Source organism: Sander lucioperca, chromosome 5 (assembly GCF_008315115.2).
Source record: "Sander lucioperca isolate FBNREF2018 chromosome 5, SLUC_FBN_1.2, whole genome shotgun sequence".
In the NCBI taxonomy this organism is placed as follows: domain Eukaryota; kingdom Metazoa; phylum Chordata; class Actinopteri; order Perciformes; family Percidae; genus Sander; species Sander lucioperca.
The window spans coordinates 6,919,735-6,947,088 of NC_050177.1; the positions used below are offsets into that span (position 1 = coordinate 6,919,735).

Sequence of the window (27,354 nt, forward strand, 5' to 3'; positions counted from 1 at the left end):
CCATATTTTGGTGATTTGATGAACTTACTGAGCAGACAGGTTCATTCTCGTTTGTTTCAAAACCTTTTTTGCCATATTTGTTCTATTGTAAGTAGCATAAACTCTCAGCTGCTGAGGGGAAGCCTTTTTATTCGAAGATCTCAAATGATCATTTTAACTGCATCCATATTTGCTAATTGTTTGTTACAGAAAATAACAGCATACTGACCACACACAGAGAGGATTCTCTCTCTCTCTCTCTCTCTCTCTCTCTCTCTCTCTCTCTCTCTCTCTCTCTCTCTCTCTCTCACAAACAGTGGATGAGAGTCTGTAGGGGTCGCTACTGTCCGTGTGAAAGCAGCACATGCAGCAGTGACTGAGTCTCCAGCTCTTGTGTTCATCAGCGGCGTTCAGACTGGGATTTCTTCCTCCGCTCGACTTCATTAGCAGCGCTTTCTCTTCTGGAAATTAACCGATCTTCTTCGGGAAGAGCGCGGAGCTTTTGCACCTGGTTACGGGACACCATGCTTTACTTCTGGATACACACCGTGTGGATCCCCGGCGTCGTTTTCCTCTTTGGATTTCAAGGCAAGGGATCGTTTCATTCTTTGTATTTCATGTCCTGACGTTTTCCACTAGGAAACACCGGAGTTGAGAGGGAAATTACAGCTACCGCGGATGTTTATTGTGCGTCTGTGCGTCTGCTGCTGACTCGAGTTCTGAAGGTATGTGAAGTGACTTCACTCCCTGAAGACACCTGACATGACAGAGATACCTCCTCGTGGCGAAGCCTGTGACGTTCCAGTAGAGCTCTGTTTGCTCTAAATAAAGTTAGTGTTGAGTGGAGCTGAGCTGACAGCAGTCTCCATGTACAGTAGCAGTGTGTGACACGGAGAAGAGAGCAGCCTCAGAGGCGGATGGTACAGCTGACAGCTTCAGCAGAGTCCTCTCAAAGTAGTGCACAAACTGTCAACTCCACTGTTGGGTTATTTTAGCATGCTGGCTTCTCTAATGAAGTGTGTGTGTGTTAGCTTTGTAAATTGTAAAATAAGTGGGTTTGTATCTTAATTATGGTTCTAAGCTGTCTTGAAACACCTTAATATCTTTTTCATTTTGTCCCATGATGTCTGCACCGTACATTGGATCAGTCATGTCTACTTTTATGATTAGATGTCAGCAGTAAGTAATGGTGCTCTCCAGTCTGTAAGTACAGCAGCTCTGAGGAACGGTGGATGTAGCATGTGCAACGGAAGCAACACGGTGATCGATCAGGGTGCTCAGTTTAACTTCATGAGGAAATCAGTTTAAGTGAGAAAACACCATCAGGTCTTCAGGGTCAGTGCTGGAAACAGAAGCTTGTCAGTTTCAACCCTCTTGTGACACTTAAACACAGACTCCCTCCTTCAGCTATCTACAAACTATCCAGATGACTGGATAAACGTGCTCATTTAGCTAATGAGGTTACCTCATATGGGTTGTGAGTTTGTTTGTGTTTGTTTGGACATAGACGTGTGTTTGTCTTTGAATATTAAAATAGTCTTTTTATTGTCAGAATGAAAGTAACACTCCAACTAATAGTCGTTTTTAGCATCAAACACTCCATCTCTGTTGGCTTGAAAAGTGTCTGGAAATAGTTTTCTTTTTCACAAACTAACTAACAGCTCAGTTACAGTCAGTTAGATTGCAATGGTGATACATTTTCATAGCTGGAAAGAAATACCAACATGTCCAGAGAAAATTGTCAAATCAATCATGCATCTCTCTATTTGCATGCTCAGAGCAACTAAATACATTGATTAAATAGTATGGCGAGCTTTAAAGCTTCAGTTGAAGTCTGATATTTAGCCAAATTTTGGTGATTTGATGAACTTACTGAGGAGACAGTTGGACAGTCGTCTTGTTGCAGGAGTGGGTTAATTGTCGTTTAAATGTTTCAATATGTTTTGCCATATTTGTTCTATTGTAAGTAGCATAAATTCTCAACTGCTGAGGAGAAGCGCACACACACACACACACACACACACACACACACACACACACACACACACACACACACACAGTTCTTAAGGAGAAAATGCTATGCCTCAGAGACACCAGGACCAGCACAGACCTGACTGAACTCGCTCAGCTTCTTTTTGTCTGTTTTTCTATCTCAATAAAAAATAATGACCGTTTATTCTCTCACGGAGAGAGGAAACGTAAAAGGCTGAAAATAGCAGAAAAATATCCATAGTTAAGATTCCCACCTGTCACACTGAATCATTTCTCAGTGAGTTGTTGAAGTCTTTTCACTCCCCCTCTAACTTCCCTCTCAACACTTCACACATGCAGTAAAGCTCCCTCTCCATCTCCCACTTCTCTCTAGACTCACGTCACTTTCTTTGGCTCTTGTGATTTGAAGCAATCTTTTTTTGGTTTATATTTCTGCTGGAATCATTTCCCGAAAGCTGCCTGCACACATGACTGACAGTAAAATGGTTAATATGTGGCTGAGCCATTGTTTCCCCTGAGGGGAGCGGTGATGCCCATCCCACTGCAGAGCTTCTTTAAACTTGTTGTCTGCTCAGACTTCCATTGATTGGATGTTGACCTTGTTTGCTGCTGGCTTTTCAAAGTGCAACCAATTAGCAGGAGACAGAGAGAGACAGAGGATAAAATTATGGAAAAAGTGAGCATAAATATACTTGGACACGCTGACTGAGTACAGACTTAAAAAACAGTAATTTGGCATTTGATGTGACTTTGTGCCTTTTTATTAAAGTAGATAATCAACTCAGCTACTTCTCCAAGCACTTGTCTTCTGTTCAGCATTAGTTTTAATCACACAGGTAGATCACTGGCTCCCTCTAACAAGGCCAGCTGCTAACGTGTAAATTTCAATTTATTGTCACGGCTGTGTTCGGTTTCTCATTCATTTTCTCCACTACGTTGAGCAAATAAATATACAATAAACTGCCTTTCTTCTACTTTATTGTATTTTATGCACATTCTTACATGAGGTTGCTTCTTTAAGTAAACAAGAAATATTTTCAGTTTTTGATTATCTGTGAGCTCAGCATTAGGGCCGCACAACATGAGAAAAATATCTAATTGCGAATATTTTGACTGATACTGCGATTGCGATTTGATTCACAATATTGGAGGGAATGATAATTTTTGTCTCATTATTCTCATTTTCATTGAAAAATATTAAAATGAAAATGTGTGACTTTGGCGAGGATCTGTACCAAACAAAGATATATATATATATATATATATATATATATATATATATATATATATATATATATATATATATATATATATATATAATTTTTTTTTTTTTTTTTTTTTTTTTTTAAAGATTTTTTGGGGGCTTTTCCCTTTATTCGATAGTGACAGTGGATAGACAGGAAAGGGGGGAGAGAGATGGGGATGACACGCAGCAAAGGGCCGCAGGTCGGATTTGAACCTGGGCTGCTGCAGGACTCAGCCTACATGGGGCGCACGCTCTTACTGGGTGAACTAGAGGTTGCCCCACAAACCAACTTTCTTTAGTCTGTAGGATAGGATTTGTAGACGTCTCTGCATCACCACAATACTTCATTCAGAATGATTTGACACATATTTTGCCTTTAACAAATATTGCGCCCCCCTGCGATTTGGATATTGCACTAGTCCATATTGTGATTTTGATAAAATTGCGATTAATTGTGCAGCCCTAATCAGCATGCATTTGCACTCATGCTTATATCCTTGTCCTACTCCCCTGGCTGTAACTATAAATAGATAACTTGCTGTAAAAGTTCTGATTCAATGATTCAGACATATTTTGGAGATTCTTGGTGAGTTGGGAATCTTTGATAATATAAACATCCAAAACGAATGATGTATTCTTTTGGCAGCAGAGGACTTCATGGTTGATTCAGGGAAAAGAACGTCATCCTTTATCAGAGGTGAAGACTGTGTGCTCCACTTCTCTGTCTCTGTTGGTGGCTTTCAGATTATGACTAATGGGATTCAAGTTCTTCTGGTGTTTTCTTCTCTTGTTACTGGCAGAAACTATCACTATTTGTCGATAGCTGGAGAGGTCTGCACCTTTTTAGAACCTATTCTGGATAATTACTTTTGGCTCAAAAACAAATTCTCTTCAGCTGTAAAACACGTTTTATTTATTCACATTACATCATCAGAGTGTCTTAGTCAGCAAACAGTACAGTGCTGGATGTGTTAGCTTTCTGTAACATCGAGTAAATAAATTACTGGATGTTAGTTTCTGTACGAGTCAATCCAAATCAGAGGTGAGACTGTATTATAGGATTACAGGATTAAAGCTTTTTTTGTTTGGTTTAAGTGGTTGGTTTAACATACGGTTTCTATTAATCCTTCATTCAAACAGGTAATCCTGTTGAAAGAAACGCCTCTTATACTGATACTGTGTCATGCTGGTGGATTTCCATTTCACTGAATTTATTAGAACGAAGATTTAGTTATATATTTGTGGTGAATGAGGTTCTTTTTAGTAACCTGGTTTGTGTTGTTCACACGCTACTAGCGAAACCGACTCATGAACAACTCCTTTGGTTCACCTAAAGTTTACTTGAGTCGCGCGAAATGAGAGTCTGAAGCAGCTGCTCTCAGAAGTTAACCTGGCTCTCATGCACAACTGCACATGCACCATACAGAAGAAGGATTTTGGATTTGCTCCCACTTGTGAATCAAGTTAACTCATAGGTGTAATTTACAGGGGGGAGGTGCAACCCCCCCAATAATCAAAACTGGCCAGTGCAATATTTACCAGAATGCAGAAAATTAAGTGTTTGATGCTCAAAATTTCAATTTTGCTCAAAAGTGGAGATCTCAACCCTCCCAATGTTAAGCCCAAAGTTACGCCCTTGAGTTAACTCGTTCCTCTTTAAAAAGTGGTTACCAAAAAAAGTTTTGTTTGCCAATCTGACATCACTAATTCTTTTGGCTGGCCAGTGGATTAACCAGGGAACTTAACAGTATATTTCCAGTCTGTTGACCTGCTATTGAATATATGGAACTATAATAACTGAAGGTCTGTTCATTAAATTATGTCCAGCAGCTGATGATGGAGCTGTGGAGTTGTGGATGGATGAACTGACATAAATTAGTTACGATTGTGAACAAGGCTGTGTGAAAATTGCTGCAAATTCAGCCGGAAAGCCGGACAGCTTGTTGTGTTGATCAAATAGTCAGTTCTGCCTCTTTGCCTCTGCAAACATGCAGCAATTGATTTTGTTTGGAGTTTACTGCCAGCTGTATGGGCTAGACAGACATACAGAGATGATCCCACAGCTCAGTCTGGATCTCCAGGACCAGAGTCAGTCCAGTTAGAGGACCACCACTGGAACCGACACAGACAACCTGACAGCCTGACTGGTCCAGCCTGTCTGGACTAGGTCCAGACAGGCTTGGTGGAGAACAGAGTCAGCTAGCAGCCACTGTATCAACAGAACTACCAGAGACGGCTAATGCTCTACTCTGAGCAAAGGAGGAAGGACAAAATGGTTGAGTCAGGCTGTCTGTCTATCAGTGGAGACGAGTGTAGGATCATAGACTGTCACATAAGAGTTGAAGTCTGTGTGTGTGTGCGCGCAAGTTAAAATATGTCTGTTCTAGCCCTCCTACATCCAGTATTGGGGTCCCATCAGCCCAGATTGATGCTGTCAAGCAGCTTAATGATGCATTTCTGCTCCAACAGCAGCCTCCATGCTGAGAAACAGACAGATTAACTGACGCACGCACGCATGCACACACACACACACACACACACACACACACACACACACACACACACACACACACATACACACACACACACACACACACACACACACACTTATATTTCCATGAATTTTATGGCTGCACTATTTTTGACATTGCTTTGGTTGTGCAGCATGTCTGCATTCAATTGCTCAGCTGGATATCAGAATACAAGAGTTTAACTTTGATATTTAACTGTAGACATAATTGCAACACAACAACAGAGAAGATAAGTGAGGAAGAGAGCACATATTTGGACAGAAGATTCACCCAGGCTTGATGCCGTAATGTTCGCAGTGACTTTCTGTTTTTGATGTCGAGTCATCATCTGAAGGGGAAACCTTCACATTTCTACACATCAAAAGAAACTATCAACAGACTGCTGAAGGTGTTTCTTCATTCCTGCAGTCAAACGTGAACTCTAACTCCCAGAGGGATCTCTGCTCGGGAAAACAAAAGGAGATGCTGATTTCATACTAAAGAGGAAAGTAGGGAGTGTGTTGAAGTTTCCTGTAGAATGTACTTCTCCAGAACATCTGTTGTGTTTCGGTTACATCATGTAAAAATGAATGTGTTGGGACACACATCAACTCCACATGTAAACAGAATTATTAGATTTATCCACTGCACTTTGGGCATAGTCCAACAGTATGGAGGTAATAATACAGACTGAAGAGAGGAATGGTTGTGTGTTTAATCATTTAGTGTGTTTGTAGTCGGCTCTCGATAGGCTCTCTGACTGAAGGCAGTGGATGAAGAGAGCTTTGTTACAATATGCGTGTGGGAGTCAAAGTGTGTGTGGAGGCATGTGTTTGATGTTTTTACTACCATTTTGAGGACCACTGAGGACACGCTGTTGGATGCTGTCCTCTCCTACTTCAATGCCTAACAAATCTATCTCTTTCTCTCCCTGACCCTGTCTTTCACTGGTTGAAGCCTGAAAATATTGTAAACAAATTAATAACATAACTAATTACACTGGTCGGACTGTTAGCTCTGTTTCAGACTGATACCTCCGGTTCAGGCTGGTCCTCATCCTCAACACGTGCCTTTTTCAGTTGTGGAAAATACTTTTCAATACTCATCTGGATTGAAGCAGCAAACATTCAGTGTAAGAGTAAAAAATGACATAACATTATTTATAATACGTTTATTTGATTCACAGCTGCTACATATAGTGTTTTGACCTCGACAACCCAACTGCATTTTACCGCAAACTTGCGACTAGTTAACTTTCTAAAGCAGGCACAGTCGCTTGTTTGCTAAGAGTCGGGTCGGGACTCCAATATTAACACACTGACAACATTGTATTCAGAATATAAAATATTTTTATAGCACTTTTTAATGTATGATTGTGTAAAGGTGTTAACGAGATAGATACCAACCTTTCGTGAACTTGTGAATTTTGCCAGCCATCCTCTTGCCTTATGGAGACAGACACTGTGTGCACGGTGGGAGGAGCTGTGTGTATGAGAGCGAGACGCAAGTAAACGGAGGAGAGCAGGGAAAGGAAATGCAGCTGAACGTGTTTTAAATAGCGTTTAAAAAAAAAATAATAACGAAACGCAGTGTGCGGCAGCCGGTGTTGATAGTGAGGCGCACCGCCACACATTAGTCTATGTGTGGGAAACACTGTGACGTTACGACCACTGAATACCGACAGCTCTAATGGTTACTGTCCAGTTGATTTAGCAGTGTTGCTTCTTTATCAAGCAGCTTGTCCCCTGGAGATAAATATTCACCTTCAAACAATGAAAACGCTGTTGACTACTAGAAGAATGCCGCTACTAGTAAGAAACACATCATATAGTGTAAACTGTCGCTATCTCTAACTATTTCTCTCTTTCCATAACTGTAATGTCATGTCTTTACTCAGTGTGGTCTTTTATGTCTCAACATTGACCTCAGCTTTGTTCATTTTTCTGTCAGTGGAGGTGAACTAAGACCTCTTGCAGTCTGTCAGTCCTGGCTGGACTTTCACTGTGTGTTCATGTCCTCTGCTGGCCTGTTGACAGTCGGATCAGACTAAACTCTCCTAAACTCTGCTGGTTCAAGTCCCCGTACGGACCGAAGTACGGAGTGTGGACCAGTAGCTGGAGAGGTGCCAGTTCACCTCCTGGGGACTGCCAAGGTGCTCTTGAGCAAGGCACCGAACCCCCCCCCCTAACTGCTCTGGGCGCCTGTCCAGCAGCCGCAGCCCCCCTCACTCATCTCTCCATTTGTGAATGTATAGGACCTGACCATGTGTGTGTATTTCAGGCCTGTGTGTAGTGTGTTCTAACAAAAGAGTAAACATTGTAATTTCCCCACTGGGGATCAATAAAAAGTATAAATTATAATTATAAATTGTTATAAATTCAATGTGCAGACTGACATTGCACAGCTGTTGCATGTAGTTTGGATTGGCATTGCTATTTCGCAATGCAACTTGTAAATAAAGCTTAAAATGGGGCTGTATTCAGCGCTCACTGGTGTTTTAAGCCCCCAACGTCTCCTTCCAGGCAGCACGGCGACCGTTGACTTCAAGGCACCTAACCCTAACCATAACCATAACCATTGCTTAATCCTAGTGCCTTCCAGACAGCGCTTCTTGGAAGGAGACATTGGGGGCTTAAAACACTGATAAACGTATTCAGCATGTATTGATTGTTGCAGTCTAAAAGTCAAGGTGAGTCTTGTGTCTCATCATACAGGTCACAGTCTTTGGTAAACAGTACGTGTTCTATATGTCATAGGCTGAAACAGTTTTCCTAAGCTGTCACTGCACAGTCCTGTCTGATGTACAGGTGCTGTACCTGCAGGAAAATTCAGTATATATGATGTTGGTAGTTGCTGATATGTTCTTGAACATAACAGAGAAGATACTTTGTCTCTGTAACATGCCTCAGTGTGTTTTGCGAAAAGATATTTTGACACATCAAAACCTGGTTAATATTACTGCACATTGTTTCAACAGGGCAAGTAAAGAATTAGTGATCTTCTTGGTTTACGTACATGTATTCAGTCATACTGCTACCATGTAATCTTTTGAATTGTGGACCAACATGAGACCCAACCTTCTGGTTGTATATTAAAATCAGGAGATCCAATTATGTGTGATGTACAGAACAGCTAAACCATCTAAAAACCATTCCAGAGGTCCAGTGGACTGCATTGGGATTTTAAATCCTGGAATAGTGTGTACAGCACCACACATGACACCTTGTATGTCTTTTTAATCAGTCAGTTACAGCCTTAACCCCTTTACTCTGGATGGATGAATGAGCTACACATACTTTTACAAGATATCAAAGTAAGTGCATGCTGTTTTATTTCAGAGCAGCGTAACCTCATTCTAAATTTTATTTCTGGTAATTTGAGGTGAATTTAAAGGTACAGTACATATCTCCATAACAGGGCACCAGGATCAGAAATACAAGCTGACAGACAGACAGACAGGAAGAGAACTGCAAACAGTTGGGCTGCCACTCAGATTTTATTCTAGTATTCTTACATGTCATATTTTTGTCATCGGCGTTACACGGTGTTAGTGTATACTATGTAATGTCTGTATCGATTTGTACCGGTCGCGCAGCCACGATGGTCCGTGCATTGTCGTAGACACATGCAGCCTCTTTTCTGGAAATCCTTGCGTGTCCGTGCTCTCAAAAGTTAGCGTTGGCTGCTTCTTGTTTGCCATGATTACTCTGCTACCAGCCTCTGTCACGTCCCGTGTGGAGCTTGTGAGCGCGCAGCTGAGAAGGCTGTCGCTGTCAAATCTGTCCCTGGGAAAAGTAGCGTTGCGCCGAATTGAAAAAGGAACTACATTTTGTTACCAAATTTTCAGTAGTAGCGCATTACACTACTTTTTACTTGAAAAAGTAGTTACGTACACACAACACTGATGAACACATAGACAGCCACCGGCCATCTACGTGTACCGCGCCTTTCACAAAGCGAGCGCCCGGTACTTGCCTTCTGATTCAGAACAGAGTCCATCCACGCCGTAGTAGCCTACGTTACCGCCTGTGGCTTTGCCTTTGGCCCATCGGTGATGCCCACACTTTTTACTCAAGACCGCTAGTTACGTTTCTTTGACAGAGACTATGATTATTACTAAGCAACCAAGATGCATCTTCAACCGCGCGAAAGATTAAAAACAATACTGCGAAAATCTGAGCGGCCTATATGACCGTGTATGGCCAAAATAGGTAAAAGTGATTGTATTTTCTTTGCCTTTTGTGTAATGTATATAACAACAATTTTAAATGAAAATACAGACTCTTTTAGGAATAGTCAGGTACCAGCAGGATTGTATTTTTTTATTCAGCAAAGTTATTACACATAATTACACAAAACATGTCATGGCTGTTCTAGTGTTAACTCGCCTGCCTTGCTATTGCTCTGTGTACCAAAAAATATGAGTTTACATTTTGTCTACCAGACCCTAAAGTTAATCATATTTGAGCAGTTTTTACTTGCTGTCAGTTCAGTCACATGGTTTTGCTCTAAGCTGTGTGTGGGCATAGTGAGCACTTGTTCTCTGATCTTCATCACAGCCTCTGAACACAACATCAGGTTTATTCTGTGAGTCATTTGGTTTTTCACCAGACTGTGAAGCTCTGATTTTCAACAATGTATATCATATCCAGAGTGAGCAGGGCTGGTTGTATTTTGGACTGGTTGGTTGGACTGTTTAACATCCCACATATTCTTGAACCAGAGGTATGAAACAACAGGGCAAAATGAGGGATGGACAGAGTTAGACAGCAGACAAACACTCTGTTGTCTCATCTCTGATTTCCTCCAACAAATCAGCAGCTTCAATGCAGCAGAGGTGCCTGAAGGCATCAACAAGCCTGTGTAGCCACAATGCCTCAGGGAGGATTCTCTCAAACCAGTTAATGACCTCTCCGTCATGCACCTGTAGAGCTGTGTAGTCTCACACTTTTACAGGATGTTTTCTTCCTTTAAAAGTCACACATTTCCCAACCATTTAATTTGAGTTTGCATCAGCTCTATAATTTATGCTGCCATGAATAATTACAGGTTTTCCCTTCAATGTTCATGGTTTGTAATTTGGATGTGTTCATCATGATTATCAGTGTGCATTTGCATGATGTCTGCAGAAGTTATAGCTGTTCAGATCAACAAACAATGAAACTGTTAGCTTCCTGTGTTCTTTTTTTGGAGGTACCTTAAAGACACAATTCAGTAAAATGTAAAGTTCTAACATTGAAAGTATTGTACGGCTGTCAAACAAATGCCATACAGTGGATCTTTGTAAGAAACATTGCTACATTTTGAAGCAAAATAACATGTGAAACCTTAATTTACACTCTGCTCTCCTCTTTTTTTTGTCTTTCAGGTAAGAGTGGCCAGTAGACCCTGCACTGTGTGTGCGAGTGAGTGAGGGAGTGAGGGAGTGAGGGAGTGAGTGCGGTGATGAGGACACCATCTCCTGACCTGTACACTGGACTTGAAAAGAGACAGTAAGACTCACACAGAATATGTCTTAATATCACAGCCTTGATGAGGACTGTTTTGTCTGTTGAGTCAGAGCACCGAGAACTGACCTTCATCATTTATATTTTATATTTATTTTATAATCCTTCAGTTGTTATCAAACTGCTTTGAATTGCTATGTGCTGGAGTGATGTAAGACATGCTGTGTTAAGAGGTAGAAGTTGACACTTTACATTTATATTTCTGACACAGTGGCTGCCTCTTCTGAGGTGATCACATGCCATGGAGACACAAAGATGGAGAATGGAGAATCTCTCTCTCACTGTGTTTTCTTTTTTTGTTTTTTGTCTCTTTGGCCATGGGTTACTAGGGGCGGGGGGAGGGGATCAGTACAGCATAGTGTCACAATGTTTTCCGTGGCAATAATGTATCGATGCACAGACGCAGTATGTATCAGTCTTTTATTATATATGTGTTGGTCAGTTTGTCTGCAGTCCATGTCTCTGCCTTATGATGCTCTGAAGCACTGATACGCCCAGTTTAGTAGTTTAGTTTTATCAGCTTTATGATGGAAGGATTGATGGTCATATAGACAGGCATCTCGATGGTGTTAGTGGCAGTCAGTTCCTAAATTCACTACAGTTTTAACATGCTGCTGTTTTTGACAGAGTCCTCAACTTCTCCTCGTCAATAATATACTTTTCTATCATAATTGATCATAAATAGGGAAGGACTGTAAAACACTGATTATGTCATATGTGAATTATTTACTGCTGCAAAAACTACTATAGGTGCAAACAAAAGATAGCAGTAAAGTCATGGAACAAACTGTGACAGTAGCTTATCTGTATACACCTGTATGTTATTACAATGTGAAGCCAGACTGGGCCTCACTTGGGTCTAGTTATGCTGAAGCAATAGCAACATCTCAGACTCATTTATATTTAATCAAATGGCAGAGAGTTTAACACAGTCACATATTCTCCACAGAGCAGTTGTATTTCAGGCTCTGCAGATTTACAGTTCTGTAACTTAATAACAATATATTTTTGCTTAATTGATTTTTAAACTCTGTACTTGTACTGTCAGACATTGCAGGTTTTATAATAATCTGATTATAAATCCCACTGCCCAAAGCACGCGGTCATCAAATCCAATAACTTTTTCACAACTTTTCTTATTTAATGACACTTGATGTCTTACTTTAACAGCTACTTTATTCAAAGACTAAAATCTTTCTAGATAAAAGCTTGTTGAAGATTAAAATAGATGATACTTTGATCCCTTTCATGTTTGCAGCATTGCTCACTTCAAACAGGGACTGTGTTTTCTGAAGAGGAGCAACGTTACACTCTCTCCCAGTCTCTCTACAATCACATCAGTGTTCTGACATTACTTTTTATGGCTTTTTAAACATTAAATAAAACTAATTAAAGGTAAATTAAGGTGCAACAACCTGCTGTGTTGCACTATTAGAATGCCAGATTTCATCAACATAAACACATCAAGATTACAATATTAGTTTTAGATGTTTATCAGCACTGGTGTGTGTGTGTGTGTGTGTGTGTGTGTGTGTGTGTGTGTGTGTGTGTGTGTAAGACATCTGCTCTTCAGTTCAAGTGCAGCAACACCTGCAGGAGGATTTTAATGGCATCCTGCCAGATATGTCGTGTGTGTGTGTGTGTGTGTGTGTGTGTGTGGTTTCAGTACGAGTATGCAACCACCATCTGCAGATACTTGCAGTCCATCCATGTCACTATTGTTGTTTTTTGTATATACCTACCTGCCACGTACAAATTATAATTAATTAGACCTTCCCTGGCATCTCTCGCTGTGTGCATTACAGTCTGTGTCTGTCATATCTCAATGATATGTATGTGTGCTCTGTAGTGGATAATTTATTCTATACAGCAGAAACTATTTTATGCTCCTTGGATTCGTTGAGAGATATTTCCAGAGAGCAGAGCATCATCACCCCCAATTTCCACCAACTGTAGAACGGCTGCGGATCCGCTCCGGAACGACGGCGGAGTCAATAGGTTTCCATTAAAGTCAATGTGTGTATTTCCACTAACTGCGGAACGGCTGCGCTCCGACTCCGTCCCAGCTCCGGCGATCCGCAGCCCTCCGGAGAACATACGCAGAGCTTCTATTTTTCCCGGATGCCGGTGAGCTCCGCAGCAATTCAGCACAGGGCAGATTGTGTGGGACAGGAAGTCAAGCACAGAAACAAAATAAAACAACCGGTTAATTTTCAAAATAAAATACCCGTGCTCACGGCGGATCATATTTCCCTGCACTACACCTTGAAAACGTCATAATGGGTGGAGACAGGCCTGAAACAAACTGTTGTTGGTTTTGTGGTTTTGGTTATAGAAACTACATCCTGTTATATCGTGCGATCAAACATGAATTTGCGAGATCTCGTGGCTCCTCGTGACTTCAGCTGTCAGTCATGGCCGCAGCCGTTCCGCAACAAATACGGACCTGGTGGGTATTGAAGGACGGCGGAGCACGGAGCCGACACGCAGCGGAGCCGTTCCGCAGCCGTTCCGCAGTTGGTGGAAATTGCGGGTCAGTCAATCCGACTGTAAAAGCTTTTGTTGCTAATGGTCTACTCTCCTTTACATTACAGTACATTACATGTCATTTAGCTGACGCTTTTATCCAAAGCAACTACCAATTAAGTGCTTTCAACCCTGAAGGTGCAAACTCCAGACAACAAGTAGTAAGTGCAAGTACATTAGCTTTAAATAAGCAAAACTCCTCTGACATGTTTCTCAGACTGTGACTTATTTATTTTCTTTAAACAATGTGAAAATTAATTTATCACAAATTATTACCTTACTGAAAAATACATTGTTCTGCGTGGTTGTTGAACAGTTGAAAGACGAACAGAGATGGCATTAACATAATTAATGTGGCCTTCACTAAGTTTCATTTCCAAGTTTCAAGTAAAAGAGGTCAAACACTGGAGATTATGGTGGGTTTGTTTGCTGAACCACAGACCTACACTGCTGACTGATTGTCAGCAATGACACATTCATCACAGTGTATCTAATGTGTTATGTTATATCATTAGTGGAATATTGAAGCAATGTCAATGGCGGTCAAAGCAGCTATTTGCTAACAAGATGTATCACTGCTAACTCAAGTGATGTTGTTGTTTCACAGTAATGGATAAACTGTGTCACATAATGAACAGAGCAACTTTTCAATATCAGCTGAATGACAAACTGTTGAGACTGTGGATCATTAGCTGGTATGGTCCATGGATAGTGGCACGTATGAGTAGAGCTCAGTAGATTGATGTAGTCTCTTCTTAGACAGGTCTTTATATGAGCTGTCAGTCCACAACCTGACTTTCATCTGTCCGTTTCTGCAGCCTTGGTGCTGTCAATCCTCTCGCACACACTTTCATTCAAGAGGGGATTCAGCTGTCTGATACATAGCAAATGAGTGACAGTTAGGAAATGTACTGTAATAATAATATTAGCAGTCAGTCCACAGCCTGACACTCACTTCTACGCTCTACAGCCTCTCTCTCCTCTTCGTGTTTACATCTGCAATAAGAAAACCATCACATTCATTACACATACAGTCCAGTGAGCACACAAACGCACGCACGCACGCACGCACGCAGGCAGGCAGGCAGGCACACACACACACACCCCTCTGCAGCTTGCTCACACACATTTACATATCACATCCACTCGCTTGGGCTTTAGCTATGGGAATACAGTTGCTAAATTAGCATAATAAATTGATATCACACACTTCATCCAGCCTGAACAGCCTCACAGCTCCAAAGCTCCAACCAACCCTTCATTTTTAATGTGCCCCCAGCTATTAGTATTATTAGCATGGCTGACCAGTCTTAGCTCAACATGATTCATCATGGCAGTGTTTTCGACCCTGATGGAATTAATAACTATATATGGAAACCCTTTTACACTGGCAAGTAGTATATGGGTTTATATTGGCATTGGCAAAAAATAATTTGGTATCATGAAATGTTGTGTTTTTATGCATTTTCTATTATAATTTGCTTGCCGCTGTTATTCAGTTGTAGCAGATGGTTAACACACCGTGGGTGGATGGAAAATCCTCTGTAGGATCAGCCCAGCTCCTCCACCTCCATAAAGCAAATTAAACTTTAAGTCAACAGCTGGTGAACGTGTTTCCAAAGCAAATACCTACCACTGTTGTAATGACCACAGTTGTCTGATACATTGAAAGACTTCTTGCTAATGATAATTGACTTGTATTTTATTATTCACAGTGTGAACTGCATTATCTGCCTAGATGGATAAATGTTAGTCATCTTGAGTAATTGGGTATCACAAAAGAAAGCCAGTATTGTCTAAATAAGAAGTTAAGTGATATAACGAGGTTACTGCTATTAATGTATTAACAAAGTTCTCATGCTGGTAAGGAAATCAACAATTTGTGTATTAAAAAAACAAAATGTACCAAAATCTGTATTTTTAACAAAACCAGGTGCATCAGGGATCATCTCTGTCTGAGGCGAAAGTAGCCTCTTTTTCTTGGCTTCATGCTTGTGATTAAACTATTATGATATAAGTGATTGTATAGTATTACAATATTCTCTTGATATCTGAGTTTCTTAGTTTGGGCTTTAGAAGATCATTTTGAAAAGTTATGTAGTCCAAAATACAAACAATTAATGTCCTAAGGCATGTCAACCAGCCATAAACGCTCAAAACTGAGTGTAGTTTTATTGAAATAAAAAATAAATGAAAACTATATGTGAGTGTAAAGGATATTATGGTATGCCTAATCTTTCTACAATGGTATGGAAGCCCAACAGCACCAACTTTTTTTGGACAGCACAGGTATGTATTTTATCTGTCTGTTATCAGAAGGCTCAACACAGAGAAATCCCAGTCTAACAAAAGGCCAAATTCACTATGAAAGAATCCTTTTGTTATGTTTGATAGTTTCCTCAGGAAGGTCACTGATCAATATAAGAGCACATTTCAGCTCCTACTTGATTTTGAAAGGTCAAGACGTATTGCATTGCTCCTTGTACATGGTGTATCTTGACATCTCTGCTTTGTTAACCCTTTTGATTGTATGGAAAATACCTGAGAGGGCAATTACTGTAGATCTCAAGTTATTTGGGCTTCTCTGTATCTCATTCCCAGAGAAGGCACCTAGTCATTACACAGACTGAGATGTACACACATCTGCCAGTGGATCGATGCTGGCCATGGTCTCTGTGGATCATCCACTCTCAGTCCAGCTATATAAAAATATAAAATAACGTTTCTGCTTCTATAAAATAAACCCAGTCTTGCCCTGTATAAATAACATAACAATGCGCAAAATAATCATTAAACGTCAACAAAGTCATCGTGCCATAGTTAGGGAGTCAAATACTGATTTCACTGTATTTAACTTTTTTTTTTTTTTTAGGAGTCGGATTGAGGTCAGTATACAGGGCTGGGAATAAGATTAAAGGGTAACTACTGTTTTTTTTTAACTTGGACCCTATTTTCCTGTTTTTGTGTGTAAGTAACTGATAGGAACAACAATCTTTGAAATTGGTCCAGTATTAAGCGTGAACGCTGTAACCGGTAGCCACAGACCGGGCTGCAATGTTAATGTGATGTAATGTTCAGCGTCAGTTTGGTCCACTAAAAGTGCTGTTTTTGCCACTGAAAGGCTCAGATTATTATTAAGTGTCTGACAACATTATGGAAAGGATCCCAAAGAGATACACCTTTTTAAACCCACCAGACTCCATATAAAAAAAACCCAATACTTTTAGTGTGTATAGAGCCAACATATTTTCACATGTAAACTATGTGTTTATTTCAACCACAACCACAGTTGTGATGTTTGGAAAAGTGGAAAGATGACCCAAAACGGCTTTTCATAGTTTTATTTTGTTTCTGTCGACTTTGAATGAAGTGTATTTTACGATGCTAAAATTATGGAGTCTGGGTGGTTTAGCGAACACAATTTCGCGGATGTTTTCGCGTTTTAAAAAAGGATCTTACTCTTTAACAGAAAGGTCGACCTCCTTAGAAATCCTTTCCATAATGTTGTCATACACTTAGGAAATTAATCTGAGCCTGTCAGTGGCAAAACAAGCACTTTTGTGAAGGTAAATACAAGCTGGACAATTGCATTAACTTACATTGTAGCTTGTTTTGCCGCTGCCGACTGCAGCGATTTTGCTTAATGCTGGACCAATGTCAAAGATTGTTGTTCCCATCAGTCACGTGATGACAAAAACATAGGAAAATAGGGTCTAGGTTGGAAAAAAACAGTAGTTACTCTTTAACAGTTAACGGCATGTATTTATTGTCACCAAAAAGCTGAGAGACTGTACAGTTGGTTGACCTGGTCTTGGTATATAGACACAGAGGTTTGGGAGGTCAGTAAATGAGTGTGATTTGTGGTTCAGCTGCACACAGTTTCACTGTTCTTTTACATACAAGAGGAGCTGATGCTAAAGGGCCCACAATATACAGTATTTTAGCCAATTAAAACAAAGACATGGCTGTATGGAGCTAGTCTTTTGAGTTCTACCAACTAGCAAGACCCAGCTTTTGGCTTTTTCTAAAAGTACTAGGGATCAACCGATACTGGTTTTTAAAGGCCAATTATACGGTGGCCGACAGGGGCAAACGCCCTGCAACTTAAGAAAACACACGCAAATAGACAAAACACAAGCAAATTAAGAAAACAACTTCATTAATTTGACAACACATGCGCAGCATTCAGCAAACGCGCTGCAAATACCACAACACAACCAAATACATAAACGCACTGCAAATAAAAAAACGATACAAAAAGAAAAGCACACCAACCCAGAAAACAAATGCAACAAAAAAACGCTGCATCCAGATTACACAACGGAAGTTCTCCAGACCTCTAGAGGGAGCAGCTAGTGGAACAGCTGGATTTTCGACCGTTATTAACCGATGTTAAATTCATATTATTATTATTATTATTATTATTAATAATAACATAATATATTATTAATATACAGTCTATGCTCCCGTCTCATGCCATCCCGGCTGGTGCTGTCCCCGAGCTTCGGCTTTTCAAAATAAAAGCTCGCGTCTGGTCCGCTATGTGTTTGTACTTTGGTGTTTTGGATGTTTGTGAACTAAACAGTACAGCAATCGTGCTGATGAATACAATAACTTTTTCAGCAGATGTCTTATTTACAACACGTTGGAGTTAGCAAAGCAGTTTTGTGTTTATATGTGCAGGCAGGATTTATTCAGTTTGATAAATCCCACGGTAAATTGGCTGGTTTACTAACAGGGAGGGACTAGAAATCCTGTCTGTTTTTTGTATTTCAAGAGCAAATTGCTCCACAATATGAATACAGATTGATCACTTATTTTGTTGGTAACCGTTGTTGTATAATCACAATATTACACTTGAGGAGGCCTACACTTCAGTAATTTCGGACCTCGAAATTAAACCCTCTCATGTGCCTTAAACAAACGTCAACGTTAAACGCTGATGCAGTTTTAAATGTTTTATCACCACGAGTTTACAGACGTCTCTGCTGATTGAGTATCAGCTGGGACCTGAGCCGAGACACACCCACCAAACGAGAGAAAACAGATCTCAAACATAGATTTAATATTTACAGTCTATGCAGTCTATGCAGTTTCTCTCTCTCCCTCTCCCCGTGAGGTCGAAAATCCAGCTGTTCCACTAGCTGCTCCCTCTAGAGGTCTGGAGAACTTCCGTTGTGTAATCTGGATGCAGCGTTTTTTTGTTGCATTTGTTTTCTGGGTTGGTGTGCTTTTCTTTTTGCATCGTTTCATATTTGCAGTGCGTTTATCTATTTGGTTGTGTTGTGTGTATTTGCAGTGCGTTTATGTATTTGGTTGTGTTGTGTGTATTTGCAGTGCGTTTGCTGAATGCTGCCCATGTGTTGTCAAATTAATGAAGTTGTTTTTCTTTTTGCATCTTCTTTTTTCGGGGTTTGCGTGCTTTTCTTTTTGCATCGTTTCATATTTGCAGTGCGTTTATGTATTTGGTTGTGTTGTGGTATTTGCAGCGCGTTTGCTGAATGCTGCGCATGTGTTGTCAAATTAATGAAGTTCTCTTAATTTGCTTGTGTTTTGTCTATTTGCGTGTGTTTTCTTAAGTTGCAGGGCGTTTGCCCCTGTCGGCCACCGTACAATTATGATTATTAGTAGTTAATAAAACCGATAACCGATATTTGGAACCGATATGGATTTACAGTGAAAATTAAAATCTTTAAGTCAAAATTAAGATTTTTAAATGTTACAAACTTTAACACAAAACTTTCTTTTTAAATGCTTTAATCAATTATTTAATGAATTAGGAACTTTCAACATAATACCCTGTAAAAGATAGTCAGTCAGATAATGTTGTGGGCGGGACATTAAGTCAGACTTAGTGGTGAGTGAAACCAGAGCAGGACAGACACAGAGCTGTAGCAGAGCCAAAGTAGCGCCCTTTTTAATTAATTAACTTTATCGGTTATCAGGCAAATAAAACACTGATGCAGATAATCTGCCAAAAAATTGCCTAATTGTCTATCCCTAATAAGTACAAACTGAGAGCAGCTGAGGTGACTTATACTAAAGACAATCTGGAGTGAGTGATGTGTCTTAAGGCCCGGATACACAGAGCCGATAATCGGCCGTTGGACAGTCTGGCGAGGTCAGTGACTCGAGTCTGTTCGGTGTGCTCCGTGCCGTTGTCCGTCCGAGGGACCGTCGTCCTTCATTTTGGCCGATTTGACATGTATAATCAGTCGGACTCAAATGACCCATCTGATTGGTAGAGTGCTAATACGGAAACGGGGAGCGGAATGAGCGTGACTAGAGTCTCTTAAAATCTGACGAAAATCTTTTAAACTGACCTTTGTTGATCTGAAATGAAGACAGATTCAGCAACTGCATGGTCTATTTCTCGCTTAAAATGTTTTCAGAAACACGTTTCGGTGAACTATTTTAGTACAATATGAGATTGTATTCTGAACAAGCCGCCATGATCACAGTCTGTCTTTGAATTTCCGGAGAAATAAGACCCACGTGACGCGTTCGTCCAATCAGCTGCCGGTTTTCATTTTTGGGCGACAATACAGATTAACGCCGCCTGCTGTTATGGAGAAGTATTATGCTTCGTCTCTTCGGTGTGTTCTGGGTAATTTTTTTGACCAAATCGGGGAGACTGATCAGTCCAGCTGCCTTTTCTGCCGACGGTTGGCCCGTCTGGTTGGTGTGTAAGCAGCTTTATGCAACCAGGTTAGTCTGACATTTCTGGCCTGCTCAATGAACACATTAGCTGCATTTACTCTGACATTGTCACTCTGACATTTTAGATGCCATAAAGCCTGAATTGTTCTCCTTCTTTACAAACCAGAGGCCTGTACTATGAATCAAGATCAAAACCAAACCTAACAACCGCGGTCCCGCATAACCTGTGTCACGACGGTGGTTAACAACTAGTTCAATCAACCCAGGCTTTCCCAATCCAGCGACGTGTGCGTTCACATAAAAGAGGCGTTGTTTGCACAGCATGATCAATCGCTAACATCTACCAGAGCCGCATATTTTACATAAGAAAAGCAAACTACAATTCTACATAAATATGAAGAACACAGACACGGTTTTACAGGCAAAGCGCAATACAGTCGCTGCTTCCTAAAACAGGAAGGAAAGCTGGCAAACAAATAGCCGACGCTGTAAATGCGTAAATCACAATGCTTATCAATATAACTTCTCCATCAGTCAGGAACAAGATCTGACCATAATTACACTTGTGCTTTCCATAAACTGTCGTTGCTTTAGCCTATTATTTCAGTTGCAACCCTGGCAGTGGGAAGCAATCGTGAGAGTAAATAAAAAATATAAAAATATAATTCAAACCGATTTGGCTCAAAATCTATATCTTAGATACCCATCAGGGAATGTACCACGGCGATTTAACCCAGTAACAAGTGATCCACCGTCGTGAAACTGCAATACAAAGCCTGAGTGTGTTACAAATGGTCCCTGACTCCTTTTACACAGACAAACAAATAATATATAGATTGCATAAGAAAATAATACATGTCAACAATAGTTAAGTATTAAACTTGAGGTTGATTAGCAACCAGGTTGACTCAAGAAGCCGAAAATAACCTTTACGTAATTCCCTCCGCTGAAAATCTATATATTTCATAGAAATACCCATCGGGGAATGTTAACGGAGTTGTCGGTCTCTAAATGTTTTAACTTTTATGAGCGCACCTTTCTCTCTCTCCACGCACCGAGCTCCACCGGATCTTCTAAGAACGGTGACGCTGTTATCTATCGAGTATTGATTGGTCAGTAGGCGGTGCATTTACACCGGTTGATCTCTAATCTCCAACATAAACTGCTCCTGAGCAGGTTAGGTGTTCAGCATAAGTTACCACGGAGATTTAACCCAGTAACAAATGATCCACCGTCGTGATGCACAAAACCCTGGGTTGAACCTGGGTTAACGCAAAATCTTGCTTCGTAGCACAGGCCTCTGGTTCACCTGGTAATATATACTGAAGAACAAAGAGGACTATAATGAAAACATAATAGACCAGAATGATCTAGGACAACTTCATTTTGCTTACGTCAAAGATGACATGAATGACAGGTGCTGATTTATTATGCTAATATTTTTTGCGAGGCTTTTTTGTGTATTCTGTTTGTCTTTCAGTAGTGTGATCATGTATGTATGATGCGCTGTCCTGAATTCTTTGCTTTCCTTTTCCCTATGTGGCGTGTTGTAGAATGAAATGTGTTGGTGGGACTCTTGGAAAGGTGCTCTATCTCTGGGAAAATGATGTTCAGTGACAAACTAAAAAATATTAAAGGTTGGAAGGGAATGAAGTAAACCTGGAGGGAGACTAAATGGAGAAGCTGACAGGCATCAGCATGTGGGGAAACATTCTAGATATGTATCTTATGTCTGTCATCACTCTTTCTTCCGGTCCTTCACCAAAGTTATTCACTTGTCAAGGATCAAGGCAAGGTTCAAAACACATAGGAGGTAATCAAATTGCAGTAGTAATCAGGGTGCTCTATCTCTGGGAAAATGATGTACATGATCGGAGTAAGGTAAACGGGGTGAATGCCGATCCCCGATCATTTAAAAAATTGCCAAAATCGGCTCCGATCCGATACTGTGACCGGGACATCCCTTGTAGGGAGTAGAGTGCATGCCGTCTCAGAGGAAGGTTTGTTAGACAGTTTTTGGCTTGATATGTTCAGTGTTGTTTTCCAAGGTGCTGAACATTCACCCTGACTTAATACCATTTAAAAGGCTGTTAAATGGCTTTAATGTAAAGTGACAACTGGCAGTGTACCAAGAAGTACATTTCATGAACCCGAGTTACAAAGGAGAATTGATTCAATAAAATTGATACTAGTACTCATTAGGTGCTAATAAAAACACTCCAACAAGCTGTCTATAGTTTAACAGCTGCTGAAAAACTGTGATCGAAATGCTATTGCATGGCTTTATCACAGAAGGTGGTGGTTGATAATGTATCATGACACAAATGTTCATGGATGTAGCTCAATAAGGAAACACAGTAATGCAATACCAAGCAAATTACCTGAGATTTCCAGATTTTCACAAATCTGTAAAAACAGAGCTATCGTCTCCGTAGGGGTTTCCCTTCTGGTAAAAACAGTTTCCAAATAAAAATTGCTCTCATGCCAGAGTGTGTTGGAGATCACAACAGGAGGAGCAGACCTAGAGAGACACATTGAGAGGAGAGGCAATAGGTTGGAGAAAGGAGAGATGGATATTGTATATTGCATTATATCTGGACTCTATATAATTCATAGTGATACTGGTCTTGGTGTCAGACTGATTTGAAAGTCTCCACTTGATTGTTGAATATTGATTCTCTTTTAAACATCTTTGCCATTTCACGTACCTTCAGGAAACTGCTGCTGTCTACTGGAACTGTCTCTCTCCAGAGAAAGATAATGAAGCTGTCTCTGAAGTTTTATATCATTACAATATTTTTTGATGGACAGAGAGAGAATCAATATTTTATAGGGCTGTCAAATGATTACTTTTTTTTAATCGCGATTAATCGCTGAATTTCTAGTTAATCTCGATTAATCGCATGTTTTATCACATGATTAAAATTCTATTATTTTGCATTTCAGAACAGTTTTTAAGTACATATTAACAATTAGAGTTTAGATTCTCTGCCCGAGCCCGAACTGGACCCGACCTGACCCTCGGGCCGGGCCGTTTTTTTTTCTGCCGCTATCCTCGGGCTGGGCGGGGCCCTTGATCAAGCATTTGTGTTTTTTCACACAATGTACTTTATTAGCCTTATTCGGTGGGGAGAAAGATATGCCTCTCCAGCTTCTCCCGTAGCTTTGGGTGTATGTCCTGCACTGACTTGAGTGTGAGGTAAACTGTGCTACATCGTGTCTCCCCCATCTGCAGCACTGTTCACGACCAGTGCGTCAGCAGGTGATCGAGACAAGAAAGTCTCCTATATGGTTCCAGGGCTTTGATTATGTTGCTGCCTTGATCTGTTACCCACACTATTCGGCTGAGGGAGCTAGGGTCGAGCGTTTTTTTTACGTTTCTTCATTCGGATCCATTTGCGATCCATTCCAGTCTGAATAAACAAACAGCGTAGTTTACATGCTTCGTCCCTGTTGCATTACCTGTATTTATTAAGATAATTCTAAACAGATTTCTGTAGTTCAAACAACTCGGAATTGTAGTTGAGAACGTCAGTTATAACGGCCCACGTATTAAAAAATCGGGTTGAAATCGGGCTCGGGCTCATAATTACAGTTAATGTGTCGGGCCGGGCTCGGACGCAACATGCACAGGCTCAAGTAGGGTCAGGCTTCATTTTTTGGGCCCGATCTAAGCTCTATTAACAATGGAAAGCAATTCTTACCAGCGTATCTTGATTGGGAATCAAATGAATGCAAAGAAAGTTACTTTACGATTTGTATTTTTTTATTATTTATTTACTGTAAACAAAAGAAAAATGTGTGAATCTGTCATTATTGCACAATTCCTCAAAGTACCTAACTAAAAAACTAAAAATCCCTATCCTTACCAGAGTCAATATAGTGTGCAGTAACTTCTAAATAATTTTGATTACTCACTGACGTCCAGTGATCACCGGTTAATGAGACAGCGTATGCACTTTGCAGCAGTTCCAGTTTGGCTGCTTTCTCCTTGTCTTACAGGCTGTGTATGCGTGAAACTACTGTCCCCCTCGACGACAATGTATAAGACGGGTCAGAACATGCCAACCATAGTCTTTAAGACCCGAGTCTTCTACGATGCTGACAGGTCTGCAGTTAGTTGCCACCCATTTCGCAAGAGCTGTAGTAATTTTTTGGGATTTGGTTTCATCAACAGGTCGGCGACTAGTAGCACTCTCCAAAATAGTGCTTTGCCTGAGCCTGCTAGCATCAACCTGAGTCACGTTAACTGTACTATGCTTAGCTCGTAGGTGGTAGCTCAAGCTTGATGTGCTTCGGTGATATTTAATTCGGCTTTACACAATGTGCATGTGGCTTTCGACTTGTCTAATGAGCTGTCCAGGAGTTTTGGAAAATAAAAAGCGCCGTTCCTAATTGTGTTGCTGCTGTCTTTCTCCATCACGCCTACAGCCTGCAGCAGTAGGATGTGTTATGAGGAAGTATGGCAGCTTGATGATAAGTAAAGGTGCGGCAAAGGGTCAAAATAGTAGCCTGTTAGGCACGACGCGAAGCTGAGTGAAGTGAAAATAAATTAATAAATGGCGGCATGTGATTAATAAAAAATTAACGCGTTATGCTCAGCCCTTAATCGCATTGCGATTAAAGCGTTAATGCTGACAGCCCAATATTTTAGTTTTGTAAATGCAGACAATGTGATGTATTAGCATAAAGCTATTCTACTTAAAAAGGCACTATTCACCCTTTTTAAGAACTTGGCTGAAGGCAAATGCTCCATCTTAGTTTATTTATTTACCTGTCGCTTTCTCTCTCTCTCTCTCTCTTCCTCGCTGCAGTGATCGATAGACGCATCAAGGCTTCATTACTTTCTTCAGTTTTGCTGAAGTTCCGTCTCATTTGTCACATCCATTATGCTGCATTCAGATAGTCTTTTAGAAGTAAACCTTTGTTAAAGGAAAAAGAGAAATAAGACTCAGTCCTGGTAATTTGTTTGAGGAGGAGGAGTAGAAAATGAGATAAAATGTCAGAGTCTAGGAGAGAAGAAAATAAAGAAAAGAACTGTCATGGTTTTTCTGAAAGTAAGTTTCAGAAAGGAGCTACTTCCGAAAGTAGCTCCTTTTTAAAGACCTCTTGAGAAGTCATGAAGTACCCTCACAAGCAGATATGTTTGTACTGTAACTAAACCTCATCCACATGTTGTTACCCAAAAGTTAGCTGGCTATTGTTGTTGCTAAATGTGGCTTTGTATGCCAGTGTCTCTAAAATTGTACTTATATTTTCCCTATTATATGATTGCTGGCTTTACACACTGAATATGACAATATTATTTCAATTTCAGAATATCAGTTATTCGCTTGATAATTGTAATGACTGAATGTTCAGTGTTGAGCAGGAACAGACTGTGTGATGATGATCATGGTGACAGCTGGAAAGACAGTTGGTTGCTGAGAAGGACCAGTGCACGGGGAGTACAGGCCTGGCAAGCAGAAGCGTGCTCTCACAAGAGTTCCCCATACCATGAGTTCTCATTCATTTATGGAGGGGTACCTCTGGAGCCAACTGACAGGGGTGCTCATTATCCAAACACGGCTGATACGTTTGTCTGAACTAGGGATAGACCGATTATCGGCCCTGGTCGATTATCGGGCCGGTTTTTGGCAGTTTGCAGATTATCTGTATCGCCGTTTTATTTGCCTGATAACCAATAAAGTTAATTAATTGAAAAGTGCACTACTTTGGCTCCGCTACAGCTCTGTGTCTGTCCTTCTGCTTCGGTTTCACTCACCACTGAGTCTGACTTAATGTCCCGCCCACAACACTATCTGACTATTTTTTACTGTGTATTATGTTGAAAGTTTAGGTATTTATTAAACAATTGCTTAAAGCACCAAAAAAAGTTTTGTGTTGGAGTTTGTAACATTCCAAAATCTTAATTTTTACTTTCATTTTCACTGTAAATGCATATCGGTTCCAAATATCGGTTATCGGTTTTATTAACTACTAATAATCAGTATTGGTATCAGCCTGGAAAAAACAGTATCGGTTTATCCCTAGTCTGGACACATGAAGACAAGAGAGAAATCTACATGATGAAGCTGTAGAAGAGTCCTGTGCACATGAGTAAAGATGTGTGTGGGGTTTATTTTGTGATAGTGTTGTGTTGGTTTAGATTTAATCAGTGCACCCACATTGAATCTTTAATGACTGAATGACTGAACTTTGATACAATGCAGCCCTTTCCTCAAAATCCAGTTAAGTCAGTTAACTGTAAGGGAGGGCCTTATTATGACAACAAGCATTTGTGGATGATAGATGTCAGCTTAGTCAATACTTGTTAGAATTATTGCCATATTTGTCTTCAAATAACTCAGATTATTTTAATCAGCAAAACAACATCATTGGGTGATAATTAATGTAAGTGGGATACTGAAGATAATCTAGGATAGACTCAGCATGCTTCCATTATTAAAACAATAATAATTTACAGATTTTGCAGTATATGCGCTGTCATTGACTTCTACACGAGACCCGTCTTGTTGATTGATCACTACGTATTAGAGACTCCACAGAGAGGCCATTCACTGAAACAGTTCTACACACACATGAATATTCATGATGACAACACAGACAGCATGAATGTTGATGATGGAAACAACTGCTAGTCATGTCAGCAAGAATAAAGTGGAGAGGACAGGCAATCATTCAAATGCAAGCCAAGCTGGAGGTGAATACATGTTCTGCTAGATACTAAAAATGAATTGTGTTTGAATCATCTCAGTCTTCAGCAAGTTACATTAGTGCCTCCTCGCAGTTCAAATGCAGCAGCATCAATATATGGTCATTTATTTGTATTTCTAATGACACCTTTTTCCCATTACACCACCTTTAAAGCAATGTAATACAATGACTCAAGCTGTGGCACTTACAGTCTCATCATAGACTACCTATTACCTCT

At 40.4% G+C, this 27,354-nt stretch overlaps 1 protein-coding gene across 2 annotated transcripts in view; it reads left to right on the plus strand.

The window, feature by feature from the left end:
- The window catches only part of LOC116046568 (limbic system associated membrane protein), a 782,424-nt gene that overhangs the window by 243,098 nt on the left and 511,972 nt on the right, over positions 1-27,354 (plus strand). The window contains exon 1 of one of the 2 annotated variants that reach the window (XM_031294959.2): positions 327-567. The exons of the other annotated variant lie outside the window; for it this stretch is intronic. Coding sequence (XP_031150819.1) covers positions 504-567 — 64 coding nt within the window. The 5' untranslated portion in view covers positions 327-503. Of the gene's footprint in view, positions 1-326; positions 568-27,354 lie in introns of those variants that run through there. 2 annotated transcript variants of the gene reach the window in all.